The sequence below is a fragment of the Nicotiana sylvestris genome, chromosome 11, assembly GCF_000393655.2.
Source record: "Nicotiana sylvestris chromosome 11, ASM39365v2, whole genome shotgun sequence".
Taxonomy (NCBI): domain Eukaryota; kingdom Viridiplantae; phylum Streptophyta; class Magnoliopsida; order Solanales; family Solanaceae; genus Nicotiana; species Nicotiana sylvestris.
Window position 1 is genome coordinate 46,109,610 of NC_091067.1, and position 20,358 is coordinate 46,129,967.

At 40.1% G+C, this 20,358-nt stretch overlaps 1 protein-coding gene across 4 annotated transcripts in view; it reads left to right on the forward strand.

Moving 5' to 3' along the window:
- Positions 1–20,358, forward strand: part of LOC104234932 (alpha-aminoadipic semialdehyde synthase) — a 33,949-nt gene that overhangs the window by 1,266 nt on the left and 12,325 nt on the right. For all 4 annotated transcript variants that reach the window (XR_011403601.1, XM_009788580.2, XM_009788581.2 and 1 more), the window contains exons 3-17: positions 75–161; positions 247–376; positions 560–733; positions 898–980; positions 1,266–1,382; positions 1,734–1,809; positions 2,606–2,777; positions 3,530–3,626; positions 3,724–3,890; positions 4,365–4,422; positions 5,177–5,317; positions 5,409–5,744; positions 6,294–6,374; positions 6,609–6,674; positions 7,205–7,322. Coding sequence is in view for 3 of the 4 variants with exons in the window: in XM_009788580.2 (XP_009786882.1) it covers positions 75–161; positions 247–376; positions 560–733; positions 898–980; positions 1,266–1,382; positions 1,734–1,809; positions 2,606–2,777; positions 3,530–3,626; positions 3,724–3,890; positions 4,365–4,422; positions 5,177–5,317; positions 5,409–5,744; positions 6,294–6,374; positions 6,609–6,674; positions 7,205–7,322 (1,903 nt within the window). In the remaining variant the exon portion in view is untranslated. The remainder of the gene's footprint in view (positions 1–74; positions 162–246; positions 377–559; positions 734–897; positions 981–1,265; positions 1,383–1,733; positions 1,810–2,605; positions 2,778–3,529; positions 3,627–3,723; positions 3,891–4,364; positions 4,423–5,176; positions 5,318–5,408; positions 5,745–6,293; positions 6,375–6,608; positions 6,675–7,204; positions 7,323–20,358) is intronic.

Genomic DNA, 20,358 nt, shown 5'->3' on the forward strand with positions numbered 1-20,358 from the left:
AAAAAAGTTCTCATTGAGTACTCTGAAACTGTTGTGTTTTGCTTATTGAGATATTTAATTCAACTTGAATACAGTTGGAGATGATTCTTCCTGATAGGGCCTATGCATTCTTCTCGCATACTCACAAGGCACAAAAGGAGAATATGCCCTTGTTGGATAAGGTATGTAGCTGTTATTCTAGTCTGCAATGATTGAACAGGCGTGGTGATTTTCCCCTTGAAGTTTAACATTCTCATTGATATTCAGATATTAGCTGAAAGGGCATCTCTGTTCGACTACGAGCTTATAGTTGGAGACACTGGGAAGAGGTTACTTGCATTTGGAAGTTTTGCTGGTCGAGCTGGAATGATTGATTTTCTACGCGGATTAGGACTGTGTAAGCATTTGTTTGTAACTTGAAAGTGATTTATTAAATTTCATGTATAGTTGCTTGGGATTTCGTATGAGCATAGACCCTGCTCTTTATCTTCTTTGCAGACGCCGGTAAATGTGTGTGTTTGTGTATTATTTTATTTTCTGCCTTTGTCTCTTTTCTTATACATAAGGATGAACATTTCAGGGTATCTCAACCATGGCTACTCAACGCCCTTTCTCTCACTCGGCTCATCGTACATGTACTCTTCATTGGCTGCTGCTAAAGCTGCAGTAATTTCTGTTGGCGAAGAGATAGCGACCATGGGGCTTCCGGCGGGAATATGTCCCCTTGTATTTGTTTTCACTGGTTCTGGAAACGGTAATTAATTTAGGCTCACTAGTTTCAGTATATTGACGTGTCTAGTTCATCTTCGATTCAAAATATATTCAATTTACCTCTTTCGTTGATCCACTATTTTCACCAGATCATTCTATAAACTTCTCATCATATATTTTTTGGATAAATTTTGTACATCTATGTAGTGTCTCGTGGTGCACAAGAAATCTTTAAGCTTCTTCCTCATACTTTTGTGGATCCAAGAAAACTTTCAGAACTACATGAGACAGTAAGATTGAGCATACTTTCTTAAGATAATGTACTCAGATATATTGCTTCACAGTGTAGTGAGTTTTCTATCTATCATTTTACTTCTTTGCTCCTTTCAAGCTTTCTGAAACCAGAGCGCAAGGTATGTGAAAGTCTATCCACTGTAACACCTGTTTGTTTTTTGAACCTACTTTGCATCAATAAGATACATAAATGCGAATGATCTCTAAGACTCTTCATGCCACATGTCAAATCTTTACTTTTTCTTAACTTGGTGTTAGAGAAATATATTTTACATGCGTAGGCTAGGGATCTTACTCAATCCAAACATCCATCAAAGAGAATCTTTCAAGTGTATGGTTGCGTAACGACCTGCCAAGACATGGTGGAACATTTGAATCCTTCAAAATCCTTTGATAAGGTACATACTGTTACCATTTAAAAGCATGATTATTTTTTTAATATTTTGTCTTTTATTGTTTCTTTTTAAAAAAGAACTAAATACTGATGATATATTGATACCTTAAAAAAGTCTATGTTCTTGTTAGACTTGAATAAAGATATAAAGGAATCTTTCCTTCTTTATGTAGTTTTATGGTCTTTGTATTTCTAATAAATGCGAAAGGGAACGAGATCAAAGTTTTGAGTTTGTGCGCATTAATTTTTGGTAACTTTGATTTAACTTTATTGAAAATGAAAGCATCCAAGTTCTTTGCCTGCCATGACGTTATCTTGTGCATTATGCTAACAATAGACATGTAACTCTTTTCAGATTGATTACTATGCACATCCAGAGCAATACAGACCTGCTTTCCATGAGAAAATAGCCCCTTATGTATCTGTCATAGGTCAGTGATGATCAGGCATTTGCTGTTCATATTCTAATAATCTTTTAGGAAATCTACTTCAGTGGCCAGTCTTATGTATTTCCTTCCTTGCTCTGACTGTATTTGATACATTCTGGCCAAACGTAAGCTGTCATTTTCTAGACGTGAGTATGCATTTGTTTTCCGGAGTGAATCAGATCTCTCAATGCTTGACTCTAGGACTCATCACCCTAGAGCCTATGCTAACCCGTTGGCCTCTTCTGTATTATATGGACCCACCCTTCTTCATCTTATTATGAGTTCTTAGTAGTGTTACTAAAAGAAAAAAAATTACACCAACAACAAAAAACCCAGTGTAATCCTACAAGTGGGGTCTAGGGAGAGTAGTGTATATAAAGACCTTACCCATAAGGTAGAGGCTTTTTCCGATAGATCATCGTCTCAAGAGAAGGTGAAAAAAGGAAGCAGTAGCAACAAACAGTAACAACAATAGAAAAATAAGAAAAATAAGATAACTGAAGCAATCGAAACAACAGGTAGTGATAGGGATCTAAGTACTAGTACTACTCCTAAGGAAAGGAGAAACTCTCTCAACTACTTACTAACCTTCTACCCTAATTCTTGGCCTCCACACCCTCCTATCAAGAGTCATAGTCTCAACTATCATTTGATGGTTTTGACATTCTTATATTACTGAACTTCGTTGCACAATTCTATTGTACCAAGCAAAAAAAAGAAGTCTTTGAACTAATCTTTATAAGGTTTTCAAGCAATTTTGTGAAACTGCAAGTGTAGTAATTCTCTCTGTTTCTTCCAGTAAATTGTATGTACTGGGAGAAGAGGTTTCCTAGGTTGTTGACTACTAAGCAGATTCAAGACCTCATGAGAAATGGATGCCCACTTGTTGGAATCTGCGACATAACATGTGATGTGGGAGGCTCAATCGAGTTCATCAACCAAACATCATCAATAGACTCGCCTTTTTTCAGGTACTTTTTAGCTTGTTATGAAGATTCTATTGTATTTGTCAATATGTCCTTCTTTATTCAAAAAAAAGGAAAAAAGAAAGATATGAAACACATATAGGTTGTTTAACCTAAAGCCCACATGCAGTTACACAAGAAATTATTATTTTAATCAGTTGGAGCACTAGCATTGCACATTCATCTGTATTTCCATATATTTTAAGCCTTCTAGTTTTCTCAAATTACTACCATCCATCAAAAGCCATTTTTGCAACGGCACCAGACCTATCCTTGGCGTGCAATGAGTTTTACTGGCACTCCTTAATGTTTTCTTTCTGGCATGGATTAGTTGTGTTAAGTGTTCGCATAACAACTAAGGTCCTAACAACTTGATGTTAGACTGTTCAACATGAGGGACATCTAACTCCTCTAACACAGATAACATAAAGACTAGGATTAGATGCTTAACATAACGACTCATATGCTTTCACGAAAGATAGAGGAGCGACTCCGGAGAGAGACATCTAACAACTCGACTAGAGCGGATCCCGTGACTTTACCCCTTCCTTTAAACTGTTGGGCACTACATTCTATAACAAGAATCATAAGTAAAATTTGTACTAAGTTTTAAGGCATTTCTCTTTAGTCTGTCACGGAGCAGATTCCATCGTCATATTTGGAAATATTTCTTTTACTCAACATCTTGTGTTCATTTCCAATTTAATTTACAATAAATTCTTTCCTGGTTATTATAATTTATTAACGTTGGATCCTAGGTACGAACCTTCCAATGATTCATATCATTATGACATAGAAGGTAAAGGTGTGATGTGTTCAGCTGTTGATATTCTTCCCACCGAGTTTGCAAAAGAGGTAATCTCAGCATCAAGAGGCCAATTATAGTTGTCTACTTGCCTATGTATCTATGAGTTTATGATATCTGTAGCTATGCTATTCTTTCATATAATAGGCATCCCAACATTTCGGAGATATTTTGTCCCACTTTACGGGAAGCTTAGCTTCCTTTAGAAATCTTGAGGAGTTACCTGCACACTTAAAGAGAGCTTGCATAGCCCATCACGGAGCTCTTACTCAGTTGTATGAATACATCCCTCGAATGCGGAAATCTGACCTAGAGTAAGTTGTTCATGCTATCTTTATTCTTTATTATCGTACTTTTCATCTCCGCCCTTTTTAAAACCATAGTATAATCTTGAAGCTTTAGAACTCATGCTTTGATCAACTCCCATGTGTTGAATTATTGTGGGCAATAGTGATTTCTGGTCCTGATATGCTGTAATCATCAACCAGTTGTTTTATTGTCAATAGGTAAATTCTCAACTAGAGTGCAGCGACTAACAGATATCCCTTTTGTATGTATAAAATCGATAACTGTGTCTCTTATGTTAGATTCATCCATTCCCAAGTTGTGTATCCTTGCGTAACATGAAATTTTATTCGAAATTTTATATGCTTTTCAGTTAGCTTTGATCTCCATAAATTTTGTAAAGCTTGTAACATGCGCGTTGAAATTAGTTTCTGGAGCTGGTATGAAATAACTTGTACTTGCTACTATGAAGTAACGATGTTCCGTTATCTTTTGATTCGCAGAGACCCTTCGACAGTTCTTTCTAGTTCCAATGCAAACGGGAGGAAATACACTGTTTTGGTAAATTCCATGTGTTCTTTATTTTATTATTGTTGTTAACTGAACATACGATAATCATCTAAGAAGCGCTTCTGTAGTATTATCACAGCTTTTTGCTTTTGGCCAATTTTAAGTGCTTTTGAGCGTCAAATTACGAAAAAATACATGTAAAGATTCACTTTACGGTTAGTATTATTTAAATAGGTAAATGATTTGAAATACTTATTATCAGAGACTTTAATTAAAATTTTCAATTTTATTTAATTGAAATATAAAAAGTGAAATTACAAATAGAGAGGAGCACATGTTCATGAGCCTTTGGTCATACATGTGTTATCCACATTGCATCAGGTTAGATTTTGTCTGTACTGTTGTGATAGTTTGGTAAATTGAATTTTTGCTCGAGGTATTTTGTCCTGAAAAGATGGGAAAAAGCTGATGCTTCTAAAGAGAAGCTACTTTCTCCAGCTTTTTCCCAACAGCAGAAAGCAGCTTCACTGCTACTACTCAAAAAACACTTAACTTTTTTTGCAGAAGTTTGGTCAAACACCTTAATCTCCAAAATAAACACTTATAGTTTCATAGAAGTTTGGTCAAATAAGTTATAAGATAGGGTGTTTGCCATTTGAGTCTTATACGTTCTGATTCTACTTCTTTATTTAGTAACTGCAACTAGTTGTTACTAGTCACTGCTGAGTTAAGAATGAAATATATACTTTGCTTATTTTTTTGATCGTTTTATCTTCTTATGCTGTCCGTCATCTGAAATTGACAGGTATCTCTGAGTGGTCATTTGTTTGATAAATTCCTCATAAACGAAGCTTTGGATATTATTGAAGCAGCAGGTGGCTCCTTCCACTTGGTGAAGTGCCAAGTTGGTCAAATCACAAGCGCTTTGTCATACTCAGAACTGGAGGTTACTTTATCTCTAAACTATTTTGACCTAAGTGTACATGATGTGAAACTTGATGATCTTACTTCCTTTTTGCTTTCATTATTTTGGACAGGTTGGAGCTGAAGATAAAGCAGTTTTAGATAAAATAGTTGATTCTTTAACTTCCCTTGCTAATTCAAGAAATTCTTTGGGATCTCAAAACAAGGAAAACAACATGATATCGTTGAAGGTTGGGGAATTCCAACAAAGCATCATAGATGAGAAATCTGATGCAAAGAAGGTCTTAATTTTAGGTGCTGGTCGGGTTTGCAGACCAGCTGCAGAACTTTTAGCATCAATAGGTAGCATGTCATCCGGACAATGGTTATCATCTATAACTGCTGATTTTGAAGAGCAACATTGTGTTCAAGTAATTGTTGCTTCTTTGTACTTGAAGGATGCAGAAGAGGTATGCCCGTATATCAAGTTTCATTAGACGTTGATTACTCTTAATTAAAAAAAGGAACCTCATGATTTCATTTCTGTAAATTGGAAGTTTGGCAGTATTTTTTCACTACCATATCTTCATATAAGTCTATTCCTCCGATGTCCTAATATTACATTTTTAGAGATTGTGTAAGATATTCTTCTCATGTTCTCGTCTTTTTTCAACAGCATATAATTCTCTTGAGTTCACTTCTTTGATTCTCCTCTCTATTTTCTTTTTTCATCAGCTTTGCTTCTGCAATATAATGTTTCTGCCCGGCCCTGTGTCAGTTTATCAGTTCTTTTTATTGTTTGCACTGGGATTTTGTTACAGCATGAAGTGACGATCTATATTTGCTGTAGATTTAGTTATTAATTATCTATTCTATTTTTGAGTTGTTGCATATCTTAATTATACACAGTATAATTTCATTTGCAGTTGTTTGTTATGCTTGAACTCTAATTTTTTTCACTTAATAGAACTTTTATGTTCTTTTTTTCTTTCATTAGTAATCGTGTTTCAATTGTACAGGTTACTGAAGGCATTCCAAATGCAAAAGCAGTTCAACTTGATATTATGAATCATGAGTCTCTTTCTAGTTGCATCTCACAGGTATTGTCTTTTGATTGCCTATCGTGCTGAAATATTCTTCTCTTTGAAAATAAATAGCCTTTGAGACAATAAGTGGTAGTGGTAAGGATCTATTATGTTTTGAAGCTCCCAAATACTAAACATAGTGTTAGAATTACTGGATGATTGCAGAAAGCTTTTCTTTGGTCTCCTAGAATTTATGTATGTTGTAAATAAGTGGCTTTGTCTCATGCTGTCATTCTTGTCGTCAAGCAGGTTGATGTTGTCATCAGCTTACTGCCTCCTAGTTGCCATGGTATTGTAGCAAAATCATGCATTGAGGTATTTGTTTTCCTTTCTTTTCAGTTTTCCTTTCTCTTCTATGGGTGTCATCTCCTTGTAATTGAGATTCCTACCATGTATGGTAATAAAAGAGGGCCCTGATGAATACTAAAAATAAATCAACATAAGCTAATAAGAAATTGATCAAACTGCAAGTGTTGACTGCATCTTGAAGAGAGTTTGATTTCTGACATAGATTAAGTACAAATCAGTTCTTGAATTTTCATTAGAAGTCTATGGGTTCAAAAGCTCTTTGAAGATGTCCGAGGATGGTGAGAAACAACGTAAGAGACCTAACAGGATCGAACCACATAAAGAGAACCCTCCCTAGATTATGTACTGAAACAAATGAATCTAGAATAATTTTATGAGCTAATCCAATTAAATGCACCATAACCTGGCCCAGAAATCTTAAAATCTTTGCAATTTATTCCGAGGAAAAATCCCATCTTCAAAGTTAACATCTATCAAACTCTCCTGAATTCGTGGACTACTCCTACTAAAATGCAGCTTCAAATCTCCTGATGCAGCTGAAGAAACATCTTGTCACAGCTAGCTACGTTAATGATTCTATGTTAAAGCTAGACGAAGACGCAAAATGTGCTGGAATTACTATTCTTGGTGAAATGGGCTTGGACCCAGGAATAGGTAACCTTCACCCGAGAAAATTAAATGCTCTACATTTTTTTATTTTATTATATAATGCTGTTCTCAGTTAAATGTTCTCCTGCATATAAGTAACTCTAATAAGAGTGTCAATGAATTTGTTGGAAAATTCTTCATGGTATGAAATTTCCTCTGAATGTGATTGTGCATAACCTATGGTAATAGTACTGCATTTGCAAGTTACCTTCTATCACTTTGTTCAAGTTATCTTCATCAAAAAATGTGATTGGCCATGTCAATCTTCTAAGAAGTATTAGTTGAATCATTTAACTTCATGAGTTTAGTGTAGTCTGTTTCTGAGAGTGTTTCTATTACAAAGGTTGGTTGGCCAATTTACTTAGGCCCGTCTTGCTGGGTCCAGAATATTATTATTGTGTAGTAGTTTGGTTGCTTAATATTTTATTCGGGAAACCTATTTATGTTCAACAAAATCTGATCAATAAATGATACTGGTGATTCGGGTAAAATGTGGCAACAATAAGTAGTTAAGAATGTGAAATAGATAGGTCTCGTCAGAAAGTAGAATGTATAACCCGTGAAAGCATGCACATGCTTGCCTCTTTCCACCAACCATATGAAAGTTGAAATGAAGGCTGACAAGGCCTATTATCTATGATGAACAAAAGAGGACATTTTGTATTGGACTGGAGATGTGACTAAAACCTGATTCCGCTAGACACCAAATTATTGAGCTCGTGAAGGAACTAAACAGTCCAAAATAATGTCCTTTCAATTGAAGACGGATGGATGCATTATGAACCTATAATAGGTGAAATGATAAGCATAACAAATACAACAACAACAACAACAACAACTACCCAGTAAAATCCCACATAGTGGGGTCTGGGGAGGGTAATGTGTACGCAGACCTTACCCCTGCCCCGTTAGGGGCAAAGAGACTGTTTCCGATAGACCGTCGGCTCAGAAAGATGAAAATAAAATAAGAAACAAGAAAAGAGAATTCATTAGTAACTCCAGTAGAAACCGTAATAGTAACAGAAGCATAAAAACCTATAGATGAATGACATGCAAAAACAGTAACCAGAATCTAAGGCCCGGGGCTAAGATAAACAACAAGAATAGTGTGGATTCAACATAAACTGCAAGCCATCTAAGATCAACCCTAATCCAACCCTGTCTCACCCCCGGTATGAAGAAAGGAAAGCTTTACTACCCGTATACTACAACCCTAATGCTTGACCTCCAGGCCTTCTTATCAAGGGTCATGTCCTCGGAAATCTGCAGTCGCACCATGTCCTGCCTGATCACCTCTCCCCAATACTTCTTAGGTCTCCCTCTACCTCTTCTCGCACCCAGCACGGCCAACCGCTCACACCTCCTCACCGGCACATCAAGGTTTTTCCTCTGCACATGCCCGAACCATCTGAGTCTCGCTTCCCGCATCTTGTCATCCACAGGGGCGACGCCCACCTGCTTCCGAATATCTTCATTCCTAATCTTATCTATCCTAGTGTGCCCGCATATCCACCTTAGCATCCGCATCTCTGCTACTTTCATCCTACTGGATATGGGAGTTCTTAACCGGCCAACACTCTGCCTCATACAACATGGCCGGTCTAACCAGAGCTCTATAAAACTTACCTTTGAGTATCGGCGGCACTTTCTTGTCGCACAAGACTCCAGATGCAAGCCTCCATTTCATCCAGCCCGCCCCTATGCGGTGAGTGACGTCCTCGTCGATCTCTCCGTCCCCCTGAATCATCGACCCAAGATACTTGAAGCTATCTCTCTTGGGGATGACCTGTGACCCAAGCCTCACGTCCTCGCCTACTTCCCTCGACTCAGCGCTAAACTTGCACTCCAGGTACTCTGTCTTAGACCTGTTCAATTTGAAACCCTTAGACTCGAGAGTCTGTCTCCAAACCTCCAATCTCTCATTAACACCGGCCCTCGTCTCGTCAATTAGAACTATGTCATCAGTAAATAATGTCACACCTCCTTTTTGCGCGCCCCGCCCCGAGGGGTTAGATGCGCGGGTGGAGTTTTTCCAATTTAAGTGACAATATTCGAAATGGGATTATTTATTTAATTCAGAGTCGCCACTTGGGAAAAGTTTGGCTTTTGGTGTCCCAAGTCACCGGTTTATCTTGAATCCCAAATCGAGGAAAATATTCGACTTTTCCAAATGAAGTCTGCGAACCAGAAATTCTAAGTAAGGAATTCTGTTGACCCGAGGGAAGGTGTTAGGCACCCTCGAATCCCGTGGTTCTAGCACGGTCGCTTAAATTGTTATAATGGCTAAATATCTGATTTAAATACATGTTGTGACTTATGTGCTTTTATTAAGTTTAAACCGCTTTTATCATTATCACTTATTTTTGTAGAATTGCAACGTCGTGAAAATGCATCTCGAACCGCGTCACAATCAATGTGCCCGTGATCGTCAACACGTTTTGACTTCGTTGAGATTTGGATTTGGGTCACATCAATGTGCACCCGAATTTAAGAATGTGATTTAATTAAGCCGCGCCTACAGAGGCTAATGCGTTATTATCTTTGTAGAAGGCCATGAAATTTATTAAATGGCCTATCTTGAATTCTAAATAATTATCATGGTTATTTATTGAGGGCCCCGCAATTTGTATTTTTATTTGGCGAGGCTCGTCTCATTATTTTAGGAGGAACATCCTAAAGCGACTACATTTCTAATGTGTTTATCTCTTAAAAATAGAAGAGAAGATGCGTGCTATTTTAACTATGTGTTTGGCCAAATCCAGATTTTAGCTAATCTCCCGATTGGTTATTTACGGAGTGAAGAAACATTGTACCTCATGAAAAACATGCTTTGAACTGGATAAGAGAAATGTATATGAGATTGGTGAAATGCTACGGCTATTACAAGAGCTCCCTAACTTCAACTTATTTAGATAAGATTAATTAAAATTGCTTATTAGGAAATGCGACTAATGACATTTGAAACTCATCCTATAAACTGCTTCATGAAAACTGAAACTCAAGAGTTTGAAACTGTATTGTCTTTAGCTAGATCTAAACAATTATTTGTCCTTACATATTCGAAACATGCTGAAAGAGCGAGTTTGAATTAGCAATTGTATTAAATGGCTCTGCATATTTCACGGATTGTATTTACATCTTGTGTACTCCTAAACGAATAAAATGTCACAGTTTCCAATTAGCATAAACTTTAATTAAATACAACCTTACTAATCTGTCTCCATTAGGCTAACAGACCCAGAAACTGCATATCTTAACAACATTTATATAAAAATTTGTAAGCAATGCAACAGATGATTATAACATCCTTCAGATCTTTCGATTCAACTTTCATTGCAACATCAGACAGATTCGAAATGTGTACCTGAGGAAATGCTTACAATGAAGAAAGTAAGGCAGTCAGTTGAGCAATAGAAGTGATACCAAACAGCAGCAGTAACAGTAGGTACCAATAGAACAAAATCCCAGTGCAAAAGACCAGTAAAGCCAATGGAGGAAGGGCAGAATGAAACAAATTCCCAGTAGTATGGAATGAGAGATCCAGGCAATCCAATTCCAGAAGAAACAAACAATACAAATCCAAACAATAGACTCAGCCGACACTTGAAAGAAGACAGAACTGATTTGGACAGTTTGAACAAAATGAGATTCGAACAAACAGTAAGAAGAAGACAATTCCTGATTTTGTGATATCCCCTTCCCTATCGCCTTTCTTTTCAAATTCTAATGTCAGTCCTCAATTTGAAATCCATTTGGGTTATCAAAGAGAAATCTTTTCTAGTTTCTGTTTTCAGAATTTGAAACTTCTCAGATATTCCCTCTTAGTGTCTCTCTCTATTTCTGTATGCTTTTTGGATGTGTTTCAAACTCTCTCCCTCAAAACTCCTCACTGTGTGTGTATATTTTTTATCAGCTCTTGAGGTCTAGAGTGTGTATTTTCTTTCCCCTCCCTTAAGTCTGTCCCCTCTCTATCTTTTCCCTTCTCCTAATTCTGTCCCTCCCTATATCTCTGTCTGTGTCCTTTTATCAGATGTCCCTCTTTTATAAGCCCCAACCTCAAACCTTTTACAGCCTGTTAGATTAATCAGACACCCCTCCCATGTGCCTATCTTCTTTTCAGTTCTACTTTTAGCTATTTAATTATTAAACCCCATCATTCCCTTGGCAGGCTTAACTTTCCCATTTTATTAACTAAAAGCAAGATATGGGCAGCGGAATATGTTGACAGCATATGCTGTCAAACCATTTTAAAATCAAACAAAGGACCTTTATGCAGGCTACAGGCTGTGCACAAAGCACATGAGATGCACCAGTGCACATGCTGTGCACGAGTGCACATGCCTTCCAATTCAGAATCTAAACACAAACAATCCAACAGCTATAAGTGAACTAAACTGGCTCTTAATTGATTCAGGCAAATGTTCAATAGAAGCAAATCGATTTAACTTTGCTCAGACGGTTGAAACTAATTGACGACACATGTCGACTCGACTATATTAGTTATGACTCATATAGTCGTAACCAAAAATCAGACATTTAACAGTATCGACACACGGTTCTAATTATACTGACTGAGCAAAGTGGTACTCGAGGAACCAATTGCTCAGTCAACATTTGAAGCTCAACAAATACATACATACACGCTTATCAGAACAAGTAGAAGAAGATACTCAATCAAAACAACAAAGGTTCAGGCAAAGTGGACAGGGCATAGTTGATAAAATTCGGGGACAACCGTTACACAACAACAATAACAGCCTTTCAAACAAACATGGACTAAAGAACAAAGAAAAGAGAACAGAACTCACCTCAAATCCCGAAAAATCAAAACCTTAACTCGGACTCGGTCAGGCCTTTCTTAAGGCTGAACGGACTTTAATCGAAGTGTTTCTCAGATGAGAAACACTTCGATTAAAGTCTATTAGACCTTAATCCTTTGGTTTGAACAAAACACGGACCATCGACGAAAACCTTTAAAGTTCAAAAACCAGATCCGGGATTCACGCTTCCCTGGTCAGATTCGGACCAAACCAAGTATGGTTTGGTCACGAGGGGGTCTGGGGAGTGTCTGGTATGATTTCAAGGCAGATCGGTGTAGATTAGGTTCCGACTCGAATCTTCAAATGAAGATTCGAGAAGGTGGGATCGGATTCGAGGCGTGTGGTTGGTAGATTTGGGTTCAGGACGTCAAGGGGGTTCTATGGTGTTAAAGGGAAGATCACCGGCGTTCATGCCGCCGGTTTTCATGGTGGGGGATACTAGGGCGGCTCTAGGGTTTGGGGGTTGTGGTGAGGACGACGAAGGCTGGGGTTTGGCTAGGGGGGGCAGGGTAGGATCAAAGGGTTTATATATGGAATAGGTGAGTTGACCTCAGCCGTTGGATCAACTGAGATCAATGGCTTGGATCTAAGGGCTTAGGGGAAACGGTGTTGTTTCAACTAATGGGGGTTTGGGTTGGTCCGGGTGTAAACGGGTCGGGTTTGTTGATGGGTTATGGGGATTGATCTTGGCCGTTGATCACTCTGGGATCAACGGCCCAGATCAGGCGCGACTCAAACGACGTCGTTTGGACGTCCTGGGCATCAGGTGACCTGGGCCGGGCAGGCCTGGGTCTTGGGCTGTTTGTTTGGGCCAATTTTGTTAAAATTGGCCCAAGTCCGGAAGGGGTCTTTTCTTTATTTTTTTTTAATTATTTTTTATTTCTTTTTCTTATTTATTTTAAAACAAAACTAAGCCAAAAAATCAAATTAAAATTAAATACACACTCAAATACAATTATTTGCACACATACTAAAATATTTCAAAACAGGTAAGGTCAAACCAAATAAAATCACGGACGAAAATGCCTAATCACGATTTTCTATTTAACGACCGGGTTACGGTTTGAATTATGCAGGACACATATATTTTTTGAATTTTATTTTAATAAAGTAAATAAAAGTGGGCCAAAGTCCTAAATAAATCAACAAAGTGCCGCACAGAAATCCGAAATTGTACAGCGGGGCCAATTATATATTTTTTATTTCTTTTTGGAGCGATTGTCGTGTGAAGCAAAAATCACGTGCTCACAGCTGCCCCTCTTTGTTCGGAAACACGAAGGGTTTTCGTGCAAAGATCAAGTGAGCGTGTATGAGCGATTTTTGCCTATAGACCACTCCGTATGAAGCATTTTTTTTGAAAGATCTGACCGAATCTTGCTTCAAAGATTTCCTACATATCCTGGGCTAAACAGGAATCAGGTCAATGTAGTTCGAGAAGTTTTGGTAGCTGGGGCTACCATGGGACTGCAATGCTTGCCGCTACTGCTGCTGCTGTTGTCACTGCTACGTCACTGACCGCCTTATTACAACCAAGCGAAAATTGGAAACTGAACTAACTACTTTTATGCATGTCAACTGCTAGTTACAAGATTCCTATCTATGATTCTTTTACGACTTGATCTTGGGTCTTAGCTGATTCTGCTTGTAGACTCTGATCTGAATCTTGATGCTTGCGAGTTGTGGCGACTTGTTTTTTAATCTCCGGGATACCGAATAAAATGTGACCGGCAGAGGTCAGGACCTTAGTCAAATGTTGGAGTCGATTTGCTTTCCCTTTACTCTGATATCTCGGGATATCTCTTTTTGTCTTTTTCTTCTTTGATTCTGAGTTGAGACTCATCTCGTGGGTCATTTCGATCCGTGTGGCTCGAGGTCAGACCTGCGGGAAAAAAACAAACAAACGAACGAAATTTCTGCCCCAGTTTCACTAGGAAAATTTCGTTAATTATTCACCAGGAAGTTCATAAAATTGATGAAAGAGGATATGCATGCTCAGTTCAGGGTTGGGGCCCCAACACCGGCTAGCTGGGGAGAGGTTCGGTTTGGGGTTTAAAACCCTAACGCCGAACAAAGGAAGAATTCAGTTTAGGGTTTAAAACCCTAATGCTGATTGCATGGAAGAGCTCAGTTTAGAGTTTAAAACTCTAATGCTGGCTGAAGGGAAAAAGTCCAGTTTAGGGTTTAAAACCCTAATGCTGACTAAAAGGAAAATTCAGTTTAGGGTTTAAAACCCTAATGCTGATTGCATGGAAGAGCTCAGTTTAGAGTTTAAAACTCTAATGCTGGCTGAAGGGAAAAAGTCCAGTTTAGGGTTTAAAACCCTAATGCTGACTAAAAGGAAAATTCAGTTTAGGGTTTAAAACCCTAATGCTGATTGCATGGAAGAGCTCAGTTTAGAGTTTAAAACTCTAATGCTGGCTGAAGGGAAAAAGTCCAGTTTAGGGTTTAAAACCCTAATGCTGATTACGTGGAAAAGAGTTCTCGGGTTATGCTGAAAAGATTCATCGAGTCATGCTGGGAGGATTCATCGGGTTATGCCGGAAAATTCATCGGGTTATGCCGGGAAGATTTATCGGATTATGCCGAAAAGATTCATCGGGTTATGCCGAAAAGATTCATCGGGTTATGCCGGGAGGATTCATCGGATCGTGCCGGGAAGGTTTATCGGGTTATGCCGAAAAATTCATCGGGTTATGCCGGGAAGATTTATCGGGTTATGCCGGGAAGATTCATCGGGCTATGCCGGGAAGGTTTATCGGGTTATGCCGAAAAGATTCATCGGGTTATGCCGAGAAGATTCATCGGGTTATGCCGGGAAGATTCATCGGGTTATGCCGGGAAGGTTTATCGGGTTATGCCGAAAAGATTCATCGGGTTATGCCGAGAAGATTCATCGGGTTATGCCGAAAAGATTCATCGGGTTATGCCGGAAGGATTCATCGGGTTATGCCGGGGAGGTTTATCGGGTTATGCCGAAAAGATTCATCGGGTTATGCCGAAAAGATTCATCGGGTTATGCCGGGAAGATTCATCGGGTTATGCCGGAAGGATTCATCGGGTTATGCCGGGGAGATTCATCGGGTTATGCCGGGAGGATTCATCGGGTTATGCCGGGGAGATTCATCGGGTTATGCCGGGAGGATTCATCGGGTTATGCCGGGAAGGTTTATCGGGTTATGCCGGGAGGATTCATCGGGTTATGCCGGGAGGATTCATCGGGTTATGCCGGGATAGTTGAGGAACGAGGTCCTATGCTACCATGATTTGTTTTTCTTTTGAGATGTTTATTCCTTGTCTTCTTTCTTTCCTTTGGTTCTCCCCTTTCTCTATTTTTATTTATCAGAAATGCACGACAGAATTAAGGGGAAACTTACCATTGGTCGTTTTCCGCTGCTAGGCTGTTTCCATGCTTGTGTGCTCCATTTCTTTTGGGCTACACCAGCTTCATGCATGGCTGCTTTGGGTCATACCTGTCTCAATTTCCTATACAAAGAAAACATTGTCAGTTTGGAAATGACGGTTGGTTTTGGGGGCCTTGATCGTTCCAATTGTTTTGTCTTAGCCTGATTCCTGTTGACCAACTCTGCCATTGATGTGAAACCCTTTGGACTACTCAGACTTACGTTCCCAGATTTGTGATGATTTGTCTTATAAGGCTTGGGTTTTTTTTTTTTTTTCGTCCCGTTCTGCTTGGGGATTTTGGTGGGGATTTTATCAGGGAGACTCTGTGGGGATTTGTACAAGGGAAACTCCGTATGGATTTGTCCGATGCAAACCCTGTGAGTTTTTTTTTTTTTTTTTTTTTTTTTTTTAGCAAACTTGTTGGGGATGTGCTGGGGGGACTTCCTTGGGGAATTGTACAAGGGGAGATTCCATGGGGGATTTGTAATAAGGGATATCCTGTGGGGATTTGTCGGTTTTGGAAACAAATCAACTACCATGGCCAGTCGGGATGGGACTGACGCGCCACTGAGGTCGTACATTTTATTTGACTCTTGCCAAATGGAGCCCTGTAAAACCGGTCCCGCCACCTTTCTTTGCGATTATTACGGAATTAAGAGTTAGATCAAAAGAACTCAAAGAAAACTATGTAAAGGAGAACATATGAGTTTAAAGAGAAACGCCCCTTTTGGGGAGAAAAGAAGGACTTATCTGGAGTGTATGCCAGTTTCAAACTGACATGACATGCCTTTTGGACTGGATGCCTGACCTCCGAGAACTTGCATTTCCTCATGAATCAAAACAGATCTATATTTTTCAAAACCTGAGAACCTTGCCAGGACTTTCTGAGGTGGAATCATCTTTTCGGCCGACAACGCCCTTTGCGGGTTTTCGCTAGTCGACCCCTCTCATTTCTCTTCTTACTGTCGCCTGATAGTACTCTTTGCGAGTTTTTACTAAACAAGCTCTCTCATTTCAATTTCTCTTCTCGCATCGCCTCACGGTGCCCAAAGGTTTTCACCGACAAGACTCTCTTATCTTTATTCCCCTCATTTGTTGTATCAGACCCAAATAATTCCATCTTCCTATTTTGGAATGCTTCGTTGATTGATCGGAAGGACTTGAAAAGGTTTGGGGTGAAAAGAATTTGGATTGAACTACAACTTTGGAGCCTTTTGGGTGGGATTATTGCTGAATCGTTATAACTTCTGCCCCAGTTTTACTTTCGGGGGAATCCCTGGATTTTATTGTTAGTGCGACTGAACCCCAAGGAGAGGTTGCCTACGTATCCTTTCGGAATCAAGTCAAACGTAGTTCAGGCCTACTTTTATTTTTACTTTTTGGATTTTTGTTTTTGTTTTTGTTGTTTTTTTTTTTTTTTTTTTTTTGTTTCTGTTTTTCAATTATTTTTCAGGTTCCAAAGAGGGTAATCAAAGAAGAGTAATCAGCTCAAATGGGTTTGCAAAGGGTTGATAGTGTTTGGGTAGCGAGAATGAAAGCCTTCGTCATCTCAAACTGTGCAAAGATATCGCTAGAGTGATTTAGACACATCACCGCACCTGCTTTCCAAGCGAGGCTGACGTCGTTTCTTCCGACGTCGCCCAGATACAAATGCTCCACTTGGTAATGTTTTTCAATGACGTATGGATCCCTCTCTTTCAGTACAATTGCTCGTGACAAACCGCAGTTATTAAGGTTATCATTCTGTACGGGTCTAAACCCATTTACTGCTTTCAAACTCTGCTTTAGTGACGGACATTTTCTAAACCATGAACCAATTTTCTTTAGTTGTTCCTACTTTCCAAATTCTTTATATCTCAAATTTTGACTCATTATTTGAAGTCTGATCGGAGTTCTCGTGATCCGGGCATGAAGTCCGCAAACATGTCATGTTATTTAAAGCTGCATTCATCAGAATTGAAGAGAACACAAAAGAAGAAAGTGAGTAATCAAGCATGATTTCATTTTTTGGCATTTTGGGGAAGATAAGGAAAAAGGTTGACATTCAGAAAATTAAAAAAAAAAACATGAAACTGAAGAAAAACATCTGAGTCACCCTCTGGGGTTACTCGTGATGCAGAGAAAGTGGCAAGACAAGTTCATTAGGACTTCCGTTTGATCAAGAATGGCATAGCCTTCTAGTTTTGAAACTAGGTGCTTAGTCCCATGTACGATACTTCAACAATGCTAGTGCCCTCTCCTGGCTGGACCATGTGTATTTCGCATAGCTCTTCCCTTGTCGCCTCACATATTTCCTCGCTCTCGCCAAGCGGGGACACCTTATCATCTCCTTCTTTGTTGCATTTTGGTTCCTGTGGTATGCGTCCGACAAACACTGGCTCGTCCGGCCGAGGTTGTTTGATCGTCCCCCATACCATGGAGGCCTGCTTGAATACATCACTTATTCCTTTTTCTGGCTCCGGAGTTAACCTGGGTCCTTTTTCTGCATCAGCAATGGTGATTATGGCTTTTAGTGCTGGATCAACTTCCTCGTCTTCACCAATCATCCCAACTATCGGCCCGTTGTCGTGGGCGGGCAACGGATTATTGGTCACATTTGGGATATCCTCATCTCTCAACACAATCTTCCCTTGGTCTAACAGATTCTCCACAGCTTGTTTCAATGTCCAACAGTCGTTGGTGTCGTGCCCTTCTACCCCTGAATGGTATGCACATCTGACACCCCGCCGATATGATGGTGATCCCGGGTTCTGCCCGTTCGGTGGTATGGGCTGCAACAAATTCATTTGGACAAGCTTAGGGAATAGGGTAGAATAGGGTTCACCGATTGGTGTGTAGTTGGGTCTCCTGGGTGGTTCCCGAGGACGGAAATTATTTTGAGGAGGTCGAGGATTGTAGTGGTTTCGGTGAGGAGGCTGATTCCTAGGATGTGGGGCCTGCCCCCGATTGACTGGTTGTGTCCGCTGGATATAAGGCTGGGTGCTCATGACCATGTAGGGCTGAGGAGCGTAGGTCGCATTTTGTTGGGGGAAATAATGTGGCGAGGTTCGTTCCGAAGGACAAAGCCCGAGATTATGATATTCTCCCACCTCTGACACTGCCATGGATGTTTCCTCTTTTTTCTTCCCTCTTGCCATTCCTCCAGACCCGCTTTGGACGGCTTGGGAGGTTGCCCTTATGGCTGCCTGACTCAAAATTCTTCCCGTTTTCAGACCGTTCTCCACCATCTCTCCAATCTTAATCGCTTCTGCGAAAGGCTTTCCCATTGCTGACATCATGTTTTGGAAGTAGTCGGACTCTTGAGCCTGGAGAAAAGTAGTGACCATCTCTATCTCGTCCATGGAAGGTTTTACCCTTGACGCTTGCTCACGCCATTTGATGGCGTATTCTCTGAAACTTTCCGAGGGTTTCTTCTTTAAGTTTGACAAAGCATTTCTGTCTGGTGCGATGTCAATATTATATTGAAACTGCCCTACGAAGTCTCTGGCAAGATCATCCCATATATGCCAGCGAGATATGTCCTGGTCCATATACCATTCTGAAGCGACTCCAACCAAACTTTCTCCAAAATATGCCATTAGCAGTTCTTCTTTTCCGCCAGCTCCCCGCAATTGATTGCAGTATTTTTTAAGGTGTGCAATGGGGTCACCGTGCCCATCGTATTTCTCGAACTTTGGGGTCTTGAAACCTGCTGGCAGGTGCACGTGAGGGAACATGCATAGGTCGGCGTAAGAGACGCTCTTCTGTCCGCTCAATCCTTGCATATTTTTCAAACTTTGTTCGAGGCTTCTCATTCTCTTGGCAATCTCATTTTGTTCTGCAATTCTGGGGCTCTGATCCTGCCTGGGTGCAAGCTCGCACTGAGGCGGTAGAGGATTAGTGCTGGTAGCGAATCTAGTTGGTTCCATTGAGAATGATGGTGCTTGGAATGTAAAAGAGGATGAGTCAAAGCTTGGCTTGTACGTGGCAGGCTGTGCCGTAGCTGGGCAAGGCGATGCAGTAAAGATGTTCATGCTTGCATCAGTGGCCGACATTCGGGGATGAGGCTCAGAAGGTGATCCTGCGGAGAAGGCGGAGTTGGCTGGGTACCCGAATGGGGTAGCAGGGTAATTTATGGGGACATTAGAAGTCCCACCTGACCTGGAGAATAATTCAGGGAATCCGGGGACGACACTTGGCGGCTCTTTCCCATTGTTCCAGTCGTCCAGCATTTCCAACATGCGGAGCCGTAGGATTCTATTTTCTTCCGCAGTTGCGGATTCAGGTGTGAGGACGGCTGAGATTGAGCTCTCCTCAGAGACGGGGATTGTTTGCAATGGAATTTCCGAAGACATTTCCACACTTCCTTTTGACCTGGTGAAGTAAGTGTGAGTACTGCTTCTGGTCCTAGCAACAGGTAGTTGAACACCTCTCCTTGACCTCGTGAAGTATGAGTGCGAGGCCAGACTTTCACCAAACCAACCGTCTTTCCGAAAACCCTGAGGATACTCATCGACAAGCGCACGGTTAATTCGCAGCAAACAACAGATAGTTAATCTCACGTTGGGCATGACGCACCTATACAGTTAAATGGACTACTATATGTTTGCTACGAGAGCATGCGTCATTCCGGCATTTTTCCTCTTATTAGTTCTTCCCCCCTTTTTATTATTATTATTATTTTTTTTTTATTTTGCAGTAAAAGAAATGCGACCGCGACCGGATCCGATGAGGATTGTCTACGTATCACGATGCCTACGTGAATCAGATCATTACGTAGTTCGAAACTAACAAAAATAAAGAAGCAAATGCTCATTTAGCCTAGGGCTAAAAAGGTTTGA